Genomic DNA, 13,110 nt, shown 5'->3' with positions numbered 1-13,110 from the left:
CTGCGTTGTCCTCTGCTCTAGCAGGATCCAGGGAGCTGCTTCACGCTGGCCGAGCTGCTCTCCTGGCTGGGGCACCCCCGGGCTCTGCGCTCCTTAAATAGCCCTGGGCAGGGCGGGGCTCTGGGCATCACCGTGGCCCGTGTCACAAAGGGCCCTGGAAGGCACCTGGGATGTCACAAAGGGCCACCATTTAAGCCTCCATTCTCTCTGTCTATCTCCCTTCGGGAGATCTTGCTCCCAGCACCTCCCTGCAGGACTGTGGCACACACAATTACTCCAAAACAAATAAAAGTTACATCAAAAAATAATAAATCATTATAAAATAAAAAATTATTTAAAACTAAAATACAAGAAACTAAATATTATAATAATGATAGTATGTACTCCAATATATAATATTGATAGAAATCTATACCATATATGACAACTACTTATAATATTTAAATATTCCACACGACACCCCGACCTGCGCAGGGCAGAGCCCAGAGGGTTTGGCCGGATGGCCGTGCCGGGGAGGTGTGGGCAGGGGCTTCATGGATGAGGGATGAGGGGGGTCCCTCAGGGCTGTGCCTCAGCCCCGCGGGCTCCGCAGGGTCTGCGTCGATGGCACACAGCGGGGCCAGCGCTCCCGCTGCACGTCGGCAGGGACCGGAGCTGAGCGGGGCAGGTGACACCACGGAAGGACGGGGCCATCCTGAGGCACCTGGACAAGCTGGAGAAGTGGCACCACGAGAACATCAGGAGGTGCCACAAGGCCAGGTGGCAGAACCTGCCCCTGGGTCAGGACAATCCCAGAGTCCTGGAAACATCAAGGCTGGCAGAGACCTGCAGGACCATCCAGTCCCGGCCTCACCAGCACCACCACAATCACCCCCAATCCATGTCCCCAAGGGCCACTTCCAGACCCCTCTGGGACACTTCCAGAGACAGTGACTGCCCCACCTCCCTGGGACACTCATTCCAATGCCTGACCACTCCTGCAGGGAAAAAATTGTTTCTAATCTCTGAGGTCAACCTGCCCTGGTACAGGCCATTTCCTCCCATCCTTTCCCTCGGGCCACGGCAGAACACCCCTCCCCTCAGGGTCTGTCCTGGAGCCTGGCAGAGCCACTGCCTGGCAGCACTGACCCCGTGTCTCAGCTCCCACACTGTTCTCTCCATGGCCTTCCCAGCAAAGCTCACGTGCCCTCAGGGTGAAACACGTTTTCAGGCTGTGTCATGGAGTGTTCACTGAGAGCTACATCAAACTCAGCTGCAGCTTCAGCATCTTCCTCCCTCACAGCTGTTGCCCAAATCAAAACACCTGACACTGTCTACTCCAGAAGGAAGAATTTTATTGCTTCCATCAGCCAGGCTTCCCTGGGAATCACCAACAGGCTGTGCTAGACAGTATCTCTCATGATCTTGCTGAGTTTCTGGATCTTGGACCTTGTTGACATATCCACGAATTTCCTTCAGTTCCTGCCTCAGATCCAAGGGATCTCCGAGCTCCTAAAGCAAAGAAAGAGGGGGAGAGAGCGAAGGAAGCAGCCAGAGCTGCCTCCTGCGCCCCTGGATCCTCCCAGCTGGCAGGAGGATGCCCAGCAGGATGGCCTGGGTGCCTCCCAGCCTTGGGGTCCTCCCCCAGCCTCAGCAAGGTGGATCATCCTCCTCTGGCTCCCTTTCCCTTCCTTCAGGCACAAAGAGCCCCTCCCCGGCCCTGTCGATGATATTCAGGTGTAGAAAAGGAGCCAGCAGCTCCCCCGTGGGGTCCCAAAGCTGAGCTCCTCCCTCCCATCCCGCGGGAGAAGAGCTCCGTGTCCTGCGACAGGGGAAGGCTGTCCGGGAGAAAGAGAAGGCAGAGGGTCCTGCTGTGCAGCTGCCCAGAAACATTCCAGTTAAAGCTGCACACACAGCCCTGCTCTGTGTCAGGAGCACGGGCAGGGCTGGGCAGGAAAGGTTCTTGTCCCCCCCAGCAGAGGCTGGCACTGTGCCCCCCTTAGTTCCAAGCCTTTCTGAGTGCAAGGCAAGCAGTGCCAGAAGGAGAATGGGCAGGCCAAGTGTGACTTTCTTGTCCAGTGGTTCCCACTCCATGCTCTGGGCCAGGCAGATCCGTTGAGGAGGGAATGGCAGTTGCTGTGGCCAATGCCTGGCAAGCGGCGCCATTGGCAGGCTCTGCTTCTGTGGGTGAGAGGAGAGGTTTAGAGAGGTTGAGAGAGCTTGAGAGAGGAGAGGGCAGGGGCAGAGAGGGCAGGGGAGAGGAGGGGAGGGAAGGAGGATTGAGAGGGAAATGGAGAGGAGGGGAGGGGGGAGAGGAGAGGGAGAGGGTAAGCGGGTGAGAGGGAAGGGGAGGAGATGAGAGGGGAAGGGGGAGAGGGGAGAGGGGGGGATTGGAGGGTAGGGGAGGTGTGGGGGTGAGTGTGAGTGCATCCATTATGGAAAGCTCTATGGAGTGCACCCTTACTATGCAATATTTTATAATGTAATGTAATGTGATGTAATATAATATGATATAATATATTCTATATACTATACTACTATTATACTGAAATGTTCCTAACATGTGTATTCCTTAGTTCCTCTCTATGCCTATTTCATAGTATTATAAACAGAGTAACCTATTTTCCTAATCTCAATTAATTAATACACATGAAGTGTCTAAATGACTTAGTGGATTTGGGATAAAGGGAAGGGTGAAAGGGAAGAGAGAAAGGAAGAGATGACTTTAGGAGGGAGAGAGAGGGAAAGGGAGAGGAAAAAGAGATGCCATGTTCTTCTTCCAATGTCCCAGTTGCAGCAGTTCAATCTGGCAAGAAAGACAAAGGAAAAGTTCTAAAAGCCACCCAGCCTTGTGAGTGAGAACTGCCCTGAGACAGGCAGCAAAAGTGAGAAGTGATTGACTTGTTGGTTGGAAGGATGTCAGTGTTGGAAGAACAGCCCTGACTCGTGTGTCTGTCTGGCTCAGCTGTTCCCTTTGGGGTTCTGAAGGCCCAATCAAACTCCCACTCCATCCCTAGGGAGGGACGTGCCCCTGCAGGGCACTGGAGGATGTGCAGCCCCAGGAAATGCCTTTCCTGGAGGAACAAGGGCCTGAGGGCACACTCTGAGTTCCACCTTCTCCCATTGTTCTCAAAGAAGGCAGAAGGGGGTGAGCACCCTCAGACCGTGCTGGGCTGATTTCTCTGCAGGTTGTGCCAGGAGCAATCAGGGAGCTCTTGTTTTACATCTTCAGACCTGATCACAGCTCAGTATTGTCTGAGTCCAAAGCTGTAGTTAAACACTATTGCAGAGATGGGACTGCCACCAAATTCCACTGTTTTCTATTGAGGGGGAGCCCTTACAACTTGTGTTATTATAAATAAGTGCTTTTCTAACAACTCTGTGCATTTAGCAACCAAATTCAACCCTCTTACCCAGGGATATTTGATGCAGCTGCTTGTGTGTCCAAGGTGGAGCACAATCTTCTTTCTCCTGGGTAGGAGATGGCTCAGGACTCAGCCAACTCCAAGGCTGGGAGAAGCACAAGACACCTTCTCAAAGCAGGATGGAAATTCTGCTTTTTCATGTGGCAAACACACGATGCTGACATTGTTACTCCAGCATTTAACTCACTGCCTTGTCTGTAGCTTTGGCTGGAATCGTTGTCAGTTTGGGGGTTAATGGGCAATGCTCATCTAAAGGAGATTGACATCATTTTTACCTGGACTTTGGATCCTCTTCACCAGGCCTGATGCTGGTGGCACAATCCTGAGGGAAAGCTGGAATTGCAATTCCTGAGTGAGGGAAGGGAGAGAAACCCCCCCAGCAGAAAGAGCTTGACATCACCAGGGGTGACCAGGGGCCCAGGAGCAGGGGTGGGGATTCCCTGGAATGTGGCATTACCTGAACTGGGCTCAGGGCTCAGGCAGCAGGACCACTTCTCGGGCAAGTGCTCGATGCCCTCCGGGAGCTTCTGCCACTCAGACAGGCGTGAGCCACGTCTGGGCTGGGGTGTCCTGGGGGGGAAACAACATCAGGCCTGGCACAGGAAAGGCTCATTCCCACGACTGAGTGAAAAACAACAACAACAACAGGAGGTGGTTGGCACTCACTGCATCTCCTCAACTGGCAGAGCCAAGGGATCTTCCTCCTCCTTCTTCCTTTTCCTGTCATTCCAGGAATCACTGAGCTTCTCTTCCAGGGCTCCCCTGGTGAGTCTACAAGGAAATGATTTGAAAAGGCCACCTGAAATAATCCAATTCTAGCACAACAAGAACCTTTATAAACTCCAGTGACAGAATAAGTGTATGACCCACTCCAATCTCTCAGTTACCTCTTCCTGGGTGGAATGTGGTTGGTATGCACGGAATCTATTCCAGGAGGATTCCTCACAGAACAGAGGACAGAACAGACTCCAGACTTTATTGCCTGTATCTTGGAGAGCAAAGCAAGAAGATGTTCCACAATTAGTACCAAAGGTGTGTCTGACTGGAGCCACTCAAGCTCCACCTCAAGGTCAGTCCCACTCATTGAGTCATTATCAAGAAAGTGCTGGAAAAGCAGGATTCAGTAACTGCTAAGGATGCAAAGGGGAGGGTCTGGGATGTTAGGAAAGGGTCAGTGGAACTCTGGCAACACGTGCAGGGGGCAGGAGGAACAGGGAGGAACAAGCAGGGGGTACACAAGGTAAAGGTATGGAAGGAGCTGGTTGCATGTAAATCAGGGCTGGGCAGTAACCATGAGCTTTCATTCTTCCTATTTAGAGCAGAAGGGTTTATCAAGTATTTCAGAGTGGGCAACACCATTAGATAGGAAATATAAATTCAAATACCTGTATTCATTTGTGGTGTCAAAATCCTGTGAGTACTGAGTCGGGTTTAGGAAGTTGCAGTGTCAATGCAGTTCATGTCATGTCAGTCCAAATCCAGTGTCAATCCAGCTGATGGGATGTCAGTCCTTGTTGAGTGTCAGTCCGGCTGAGTCATGTCCAGGGTGCTGGGCTTGCTGGGGGTCCCTTTCCATGGACAGGGTTCCCCCCTGAAGGTGGTTTTGCCCTTCTGTCCCAATTAGTTCTCTTCTTTCAGTCATTCCTGAAACAGGTCTGAGGTTTGGGGGTCTCTGGTGCTCTTGAGCCCCTCCAGTCCACGGCCACTTCTTGGCCCCGTTCCTGCCCTTGTGCTGTGCCGTCTTGTGCTGATCTCTGGGAAGTGCACCAGGGATGTTTGTCCTGGCAAATGCTGCCCGCCCTGCCATGTCTGGGGCGGGCCTGGCCCTGGGGGAGGGCCTAATCCTCGGGTTGTCCCTCCAGGCAGGAGCGGAAGAGCCTGCCCAGAGCCCGCAGTGCCCGCCTGAGGCGGGAGGGACGTTTCTTGGGGGCAGCCACATCCCCTCTGGGGGCAGCCATATCCCCTCTGGGGACAGCCACATACCCTCTGGGGGCAGCCACATCCCCTCTGGGGGCAGCCATATCCCCTCTGGGGACAGCCACATCCCCTCTGGGGGCAGCCACATCCCTTCTGGGGACAGCCATATCCCCTCTGGGGGCCTGGGGCTGCAGCTGGGGAGGGGAGGCCCAGCCTGGCACTCGTCTGCATGGTTGGTTCACACGGAGCTCAGCCCATGCCTGGCGAGGGGCGGGCACTGACAGCCTTTCCTCTCTCTCTTCTGCTTGGGGCAGCTCCAGGACACTCAGTTCTTCCCACTCGTCGTCCTCCTGCCGAAAGGGCTTGACCTCAATGGTGTGGACAGTCACATGTTGTTGCCAGTCCTGCAGTTCCAGCTCTCTGTCGCTGTCATCTTCCCACCGGGATGGCACTGAGCCTCTGTGTTCTTCCCAGTCGGAAAACTCTTGTCCCATGGAGCTGTCCTCATGGGAAAACTCTTTGCCAGGGGAGTCCTCCCAGCTGGACAGCAGGTCCTGGTAGCTACTGAAATGTCCAGGGGACTCCTCCTCCTCCTGGCTGAAGGATTCAGAGCTGGACCGTACCTGTGGGCTGCGACCTCCTTTTCCTTCTGACTGCTCTTCCTGTTTGGAGTGCTCCTTGTCGCTCAGTCCTTGGGAGCCACTCACTTCTCTCTGGGTCAGCTCTTCCTTGATGTTTCCTTCACACTCATCCTGCCGCCGAAAGGGCTTGACCTCAATGGTGTGGACGGTCACGTGTTGTTGCCAGTACTGCAGTGCCAGCTCTCTGTCCCTCTCATCTTCCCACCGGCATAGCACTGAGCCTCCATGTTCTTCCCAGCTGGAGCTACTTCCTTCTCCTTGGGACAGCTCTTGCTTGATGTTTTCCTCCCAGTCAGACACTTCCTGGTAGCTCTTCCCTTCTCCTTGGGGCTCCTCTTCCTCAGTGTATTCTTCCCAGTCAGACAGTTTTTGGTCGGCCTTGCCTTGCCCAGGGAACAGCTCCTGCTCAGGGAGGTCTTCCCCTTGGGACACTTGTTGGCATGTGTTATTTTCTTGGGACAGCTCCTGGTCTTCCTCATCTTCCCACTGGGAAGCCTCTTGGTCAACGTGGTATGTCCAGTGTATCCCTTCCCCAGCCGGGGCCCCCTCCTGGGTCTCTTGCAGTGCCTGGACTGATTCCCCCTCTGCCTCCTTGTCTTCTTCCTGCTCACTGAGGATCTGGGTTCGCAGCTCAGGAGCCGAGGGGCTGGAGGGGGAGCAGAGGCTCTGTGGGGCAGGGACTGGGCTCTCTGGGGCAGGAACTGGGCTCTCTTCCCTTTCTTCTGAAACTGTTGTTACCACCTCTGCAGCCCTGCTCTGCTCCAGGTGTCCCTGTGCCTGCAGCTGCTGGATGGATCTCCTGAGCTCAAGCTCAGCCTGGCTCAGGATCTCAGTGCTGATGAGCCCAGCAAAGTCCAGCAGGGCCTGGACTGCCCTCTGAGGGTCCCTGTGGGGCAGAGACTGGGCTATTCTCCCCAACTACTAGAACTGTTGTTACCATCTCTGCAGCCCTGCTCTGCTCCAGCTCTCTCTGTGCCGGAAGCTGCTGGATGGATCTCCTGAGCTCACGCTCAGCCTGGCTCAGGATCTCAGTCCTGATGCGATCAGCAAAGTCCAGCAGGGCGTGGCTCCTCTCTGAGGGGCCCTGTGGGGCAGGAACTGGGCTCTCTTCCCTTTCTACTGGAACTGTTGTTACCACCTCTGCAGCCATGGTTTGCTCCAGGTGTCCCTGTGCCTGCAGCTGCTGGACGGATCTCCGGAGCTCAAGCTCAGCCTGGCTCAGGATCTCAGTGCTGATGAGCCCAGCAAAGTCCAGCAGGGCTTGGTTTCCCACTGAGGGTTCCTGTGGGGCAGGGACTGGGCTCTCCTCCCCAACTACTAGAACTGTTGTTACCATCTCTGCAGCCCTGCTCTGCTCCAGCTCTCTCTGTGCCGGAAGCTGCTGGATGGATCTCCTGAGCTCACGCTCAGCCTGGCTCAGGATCTCAGTCCTGATGCGATCAGCAAAGTCCAGCAGGGCATGGCTCCTCTCTGAGGGGCCCTGTGGGGCAGGAACTGGGCTCTCTTCCCTTTCTACTGGAACTGTTGTTACCACCTCTGCAGCCATGGTTTGCTCCAGGTGTCCCTGTGCCTGCAGCTGCTGGACGGATCTCCGGAGCTCAAGCTCAGCCTGGCTCAGGATCTCACTGGACATGTGTCTTGGTTTGAGATAAGCAACTGCCAACCCCCCCAAGCACAGAGAGAAAAGCCTCCCTCCTAACACCAGGGAAAGGGAGGAAAAGAGAGGGGAAAGAAAAAAAAACACTTCAAACTGCATTTATACTAAATCTACATATATTTTTCACAGAAAGAAAGAGACAATTAGAAGAGAGTACAAATATACACTCACACAAGTCTACAACAACAAGTTCCCCACGTCAACTTCTTAACAAACACACAAATTCTACTGTCTTAACTACACATTACTTAAGAAGAAGCTTATTCTCCAGGGAGACAAACCCAAGCAGAAAGGAGAGACCCAGAACAACACATTTTACTTTCCTGAGGTACCCTGTGAGCCAGTGGTGGGCCTGGTCCTCTCCATCCCCCCTGGGACAGCATCGTGCGTCCTCTCCAGAGGAGGGCTGAGAAGCGACTGCCTTAACCACTCCCACACTGGTTCCTGCTTCCCTGGAGATGATGTCATAATGTGGTATGGAATACAAACTTACTGGCTAGAAGAGGTCAGCTGTTAGCTCAGCCCAGCTCAAGTCAGCTGACAGCTCCGGCCTAGTCCACACTTCAGAGCCCAAATCTAGGCCCACCTGGGTGAACCCATAACATTCTCCACCCCTTATTCCATACCATATTATGTCACTCATATCTTAGGTTCTCATGCTTAAACACTCTTTGCTTTTCCAGGGCTGTTTTCCACCCCTCCATAATGTGGCTAAGAGTCCATTAGGATGGGGTAGATATTTCAGATGGGAAAAAAGCAGGCCAACTCAGGTCATCTTATCTGATGGTTCATGTCTTTCAGTAGGGTTACCATCCTCTCTTCAGGAGTCTCTAGTTTCCCACTGGGGTTAAACTAGTGTTCACAGTCAGATCCACCCCTTGGCCTCATCCACCTACAGGTGGCCTGAGGCATCATAGGCCCACTGAGCCAGGAACAACCCTCCCCCAGCCAGTCCAGGGTGTGATGTTCTTCATTGGCTCGGCTCTTGGGCACATCAACACTCACACGATGGGTTTTCAATGATTCAACTCAAACGGCAGTGTCCCACTACACATCAACAGCTTATGCAGGCTTCTCTTCATGTCTTTCTCCTCGGTCACACAGAAGTACTACAGTTCACCATGTGACCCATCCCCCTTAGCAGCAGTCCTAACAGCTTTGGCAGCCTTGGAAGCAGCCCCGACAGCAGCACAAGCAAGCAGCAGAGGCAGAAGCAGCCCCGGCGGCTCGCCAGCCCTGACTCGCTTGCAGCCCTGGCTCAGCTCGCAGCCTCTCACGGCTCGCGGCCTCTCACGGCTCGCAGCCGCTCAGGGCTCACAGCCTCTCACGGCTCGTGGCCTCTCATGGCTCGTGGCCTCTCACAGCTCACAGCCTCTCACGGCTCGCAGCCTCCCCCGGCTCGCTCGCAGCCCTGGCGGCAGCCCCGCCAGCGACAGCTCTGGCTCCTGCGGGTCGCTCAGCACTGCGGGCGCTGGTTCCGGGCGCCGCATCTGTTGGGTTCTCTGCAGGGGGTTCCGCAGCTCCTCTTTTCCTCGTTCACTGGGGTCTCACAATGGCAAGCACGCTTCACAACTGTGGATAACCTTAAGAATAGTGTTCACGGTTAAATCCACCCCTCGACTTTATCCACCTACAGGTGGCCTGAGGCACGATGGGCCCATCGAGCCAGGAACACCTCCTCCCCATGCCAGTCCAGGTGAGATGCTCCTCATCAGCTCCTGGGCACATCAGCATTCACATGATGAGTCCTCAGGGATTCAACTCAAACAGCTGTGTCTTGCCACACACGAACAGCTACATGGGCCCCTCTCTCTTTTCTGCAGTGGCTGCATTCACAGCAGGCACCAGTCGAGCTGTTTGAACTCACAAAGACAGTGAAACAGTGAAAACGAGCATTCAACAGCAAGGGAGAGTTGTTTACATTTTCTGTTCTGGATGTACTTAAATAAGGCACTTATCAATCTATGTTTCTACAACAATCCTCCCGGGAAGCCTGCCAAGATCCTGGGACACCCGCCAAGGTCCTCCGTCGCTCCCGAGTTTCCCGGCCAACGCACCAGTAACTGTCTTGGTTTGAGATAAGCAACTGCCAACCCCCCCAAGCACAGAGAGAAAAGCCTCCCTCCTAACACCAGGGAAAGGGAGGAAAAGAGAGGGGAAAGAAAAAAAAACACTTCAAACTGCATTTATACTAAATCTACATATATTTTTCACAGAAAGAAAGAGACAATTAGAAGAGAGTACAAATATACACTCACACAAGTCTACAACAACAAGTTCCCCACGTCAACTTCTTAACAAACACACAAATTCTACTGTCTTAACTACACATTACTTAAGAAGAAGCTTATTCTCCAGGGAGACAAACCCAAGCAGAAAGGAGAGACCCAGAACAACACATTTTACTTTCCTGAGGTACCCTGTGAGCCAGTGGTGGGCCTGGTCCTCTCCATCCCCCCTGGGACAGCATCGTGCGTCCTCTCCAGAGGAGGGCTGAGAAGCGACTGCCTTAACCACTCCCACACTGGTTCCTGCTTCCCTGGAGATGATGTCATAATGTGGTATGGAATACAAACTTACTGGCTAGAAGAGGTCAGCTGTTAGCTCAGCCCAGCTCAAGTCAGCTGACAGCTCCGGCCTAGTCCACACTTCAGAGCCCAAATCTAGGCCCACCTGGGTGAACCCATAACAACATGTCCTGGTTTGCGTCCAGCAGGGCCTGGCTGCCCTCTGAGCGGCCCTGTGGGACAGGAACTGGGCCCTGTGGGGCAGGGACTGGGCTGTGTGGGGCAAGGACTGGGCTCTCTTCCCTTTCTGATGGAACTGTTCTCACCATCTCTGCAACCCTGCTCTGCTCCACATCTCTCTCTTCCTCCAGCTCCTGGCTCACTCTCTGCACCTCAAACAGAGCATTGCCCAGCATCTCACTGAAGATCTGACGCTCTGCCTCCATCAGGGCCGGGATGCCATCTGAGATACTCTCCAGAGTATTGACTGGGGTCTGTGGCAATTCTGGGCTAACTGTTCTCACTGACTCTGCAGTCAGGCTTTCTTCCAGCTCTCTCTCTTCCTCCTCCTGCTGGCTGGATCCCTGGAGCTCAAGCTCAGCCTGGCTCAGGATCTCACTGGACATGTCCTGGTTTGCGTCCAGCAGGGCCTGGCTGCCCTCTGAGGGGCTCTGTGGGACAGGGACCGGTGTAGTGTCCGTGGGACTCAGCGGTGCAGGAGCTGAGCTGGGCAGCTCAGGGGCTGCCTCTCCTGCCACCTCTGTGCCCACACTGCTGGGAGAGCTGGACCCCTCCTGGGGAACAGTGTGGGCGTCCTCCTCGTTCACTGGGCCCAAGGCATTGTCACAGACATTGCAGGTGACATCCTCTTTCCTCTGGGACAGCTCTGGGCCCATCTCACCTTCCCCTTGGGACAGCTCCTGGACACTGTAGTCTGTCCCTTGGCACGGCTCTGGGTTTGTCTCGCCTTCCCCTCGGGACAGCTCTTCCTCCATGCAAGACTTCCAGTCTTTCCCCTCCCCAGCCAAGGCCCCCTCCTCAGTCTCTTGCACTGCCAGCAGTGACTCCCCCTCTGTCTCCTCCTGCTGCCCACTGAGGGCTTGGCCTTGCACCTCAGGAGTCGAGGGGCTGGAGGGGGAGCAGGGGCTCTGTGGGGCAGGAACTGGGCTCTCTTCCCTTTCTGATGGAACTGTTCCCACCATCTCTGCAGCCCTGCTCTGCTCCAGCTCTCTCTGTTCCTCCAGCTCCTGGCTCAGTCTCTGCACCTCAAGCAGAGCATTGCTCTGTGGGGCAGGGACATCGCTCTCTGTCCCTGCTGATGGCTCCTGCTCTCCAAAGGCTGGAGAACCTTCTGCCTTTTCCTCCTCAGCACTGAGAGGCCCCTGGGGCTCCTTCTCCTCCTCAGCAGCTCTGGCTGGGGCAGCAGCTGCTGGTTCAGTGTCCGTGGGACTCAGCGGGGCAGGAGCTGAGCTGGGCAGCTCAGGGGCTGCCTCTCCTGCCACCTCTGTGCCCACACTGCTGGGAGAGCTGGGCCCCTCCTGGGGACAAGTCTGGGAGTCCCCAGCATTCCCAGGGTGTAAAGCTTTGTCCCAGGTGGTACAACCAACATCAGCTCCCCATCGGGACAGCTTTTTCTCCCTCACATCTCTCTCCCTTTGGGGCAGCTTCTGGGCACTGTAGTTTTGGATTGGGTCTTGGTCTCTTACATCTCTGCTCTGGGACAGCTCCTTTCCTCTTACATCTTCTTCCCATGAGGGGAGTTCCCTGGGTCTCTGAACTCTCCTCAAGGTCAGCTCTGTCCCTCTCACATCTTCCTCCAATGAGGAAAGATCCCTGGGTCTCTGAACTCTCCTCAGGATCTGGTCTTGGCCTCTCAGTTCTTCTCCCCATTCGGACAGCCATTGAGGTGGCTTTTTTTCTTCCAAATGGGACAGCTCTTGGACTGTCACACTTTCTTCCCATTGGGTCACCTCTGTGTACCTCACACCACCTTCTTCCCATTGGTGCAGCTCCTGGACTGTCACCTTTTCTTCCCGTTGGTGCAGCTCTGGTTGTCTCCTGTCATGCCACTGGGAGAGTTCCCGGACTGTCACCTTTTCTTCCCTCTGGTAGAGCTCTCGCTGTCTCCTGGCTCTCTGCTGGGAACGTTCTCGGACTGTCACTTCTTCTTCCCATTGGTAGAGCTCTTGGAGTGTCACATCTTGGCTTCTGGTGACATCGCCAGACCGGGAGAGCTCTTGATCCTTGTCGTCATTCCAGTCTTTGTCCATGTCAAGAAAGGTCCCCTCCTCAGTCAGGGACAGTGGCAGGTCTGACTCGCCCACTGCCCCCTCCCACTGCCCGCTGAGTGCCTGGTCTTCCATCCAGCTGGGCAAGGGGCTGGGGGACTTGGATTTGGGGTTCCTCTTCTGCTTCTCCATCTGCGTTGTCCTCTGCTCTAGCAGGATCCAGGGAGCTGCTTCACGCTGGCCGAGCTGCTCTCCTGGCTGGGGCACCCCCGGGCTCTGCGCTCCTTAAATAGCCCTGGGCAGGGCGGGGCTCTGGGCATCACCGTGGCCCGTGTCACAAAGGGCCCTGGAAGGCACCTGGGATGTCACAAAGGGCCACCATTTAAGCCTCCATTCTCTCTGTCTATCTCCCTTCGGGAGATCTTGCTCCCAGCACCTCCCTGCAGGACTGTGGCACACACAATTACTCCAAAACAAATAAAAGTTACATCAAAAAATAATAAATCATTATAAAATAAAAAATTATTTAAAACTAAAATACAAGAAACTAAATATTATAATAATGATAGTATGTACTCCAATATATAATATTGATAGAAATCTATACCATATATGACAACTACTTATAATATTTAAATATTCCACACGACACCCCGACCTGCGCAGGGCAGAGCCCAGAGGGTTTGGCCGGATGGCCGTGCCGGGGAGGTGTGGGCAGGGGCTTCATGGATGAGGGATGAGGGGGGTCCCTCAGGG

At 54.5% G+C, this 13,110-nt stretch overlaps 1 protein-coding gene across 1 annotated transcript; it reads right to left on the bottom strand.

The window, feature by feature from the left end:
• Positions 1-5,242: 5,242 nt before the first annotated feature.
• Positions 5,243-12,546, bottom strand: LOC139678226 (trichohyalin-like). The gene is made up of 4 exons (XM_071568908.1): positions 10,453-12,546; positions 10,293-10,359; positions 6,900-7,618; positions 5,243-6,628 (listed from the first exon to the last, which is right to left on the bottom strand). The coding sequence occupies exons 1-4, from the start codon at positions 12,544-12,546 to the stop codon at positions 5,243-5,245; spliced, it is 4,266 nt and encodes a 1,421-aa protein (XP_071425009.1).
• Positions 12,547-13,110: the final 564 nt, after the last annotated feature.

The sequence above is a fragment of the Pithys albifrons genome, chromosome 1, assembly GCF_047495875.1.
Source record: "Pithys albifrons albifrons isolate INPA30051 chromosome 1, PitAlb_v1, whole genome shotgun sequence".
Taxonomy (NCBI): Eukaryota; Metazoa; Chordata; class Aves; order Passeriformes; family Thamnophilidae; genus Pithys; species Pithys albifrons.
The sequence above is the reverse complement of the archived record's forward strand: the minus strand, read 5'-3'. Positions and strand labels throughout refer to the sequence as shown.

Excerpts from the sequence above, each read along its gene's own strand:
- LOC139678226 (XM_071568908.1), bottom strand. The coding sequence starts at position 12,546 with ATGGAGAAGCAGAAGAGGAACCCCAAATCCAAGTCCCCCAGCCCCTTG. Across the intron at positions 10,360-10,452 it reads AGAGCAGGGTTGCAGAGATG|GGCCGCTCAGAGGGCAGCCA; the intron begins GTGAGAACAGTT and ends CCTGTCCCACAG. Across the intron at positions 6,629-6,899 it reads AGAGCAGGGCTGCAGAGATG|AGCCTCTGCTCCCCCTCCAG; the intron begins GTAACAACAGTT and ends CCTGCCCCACAG.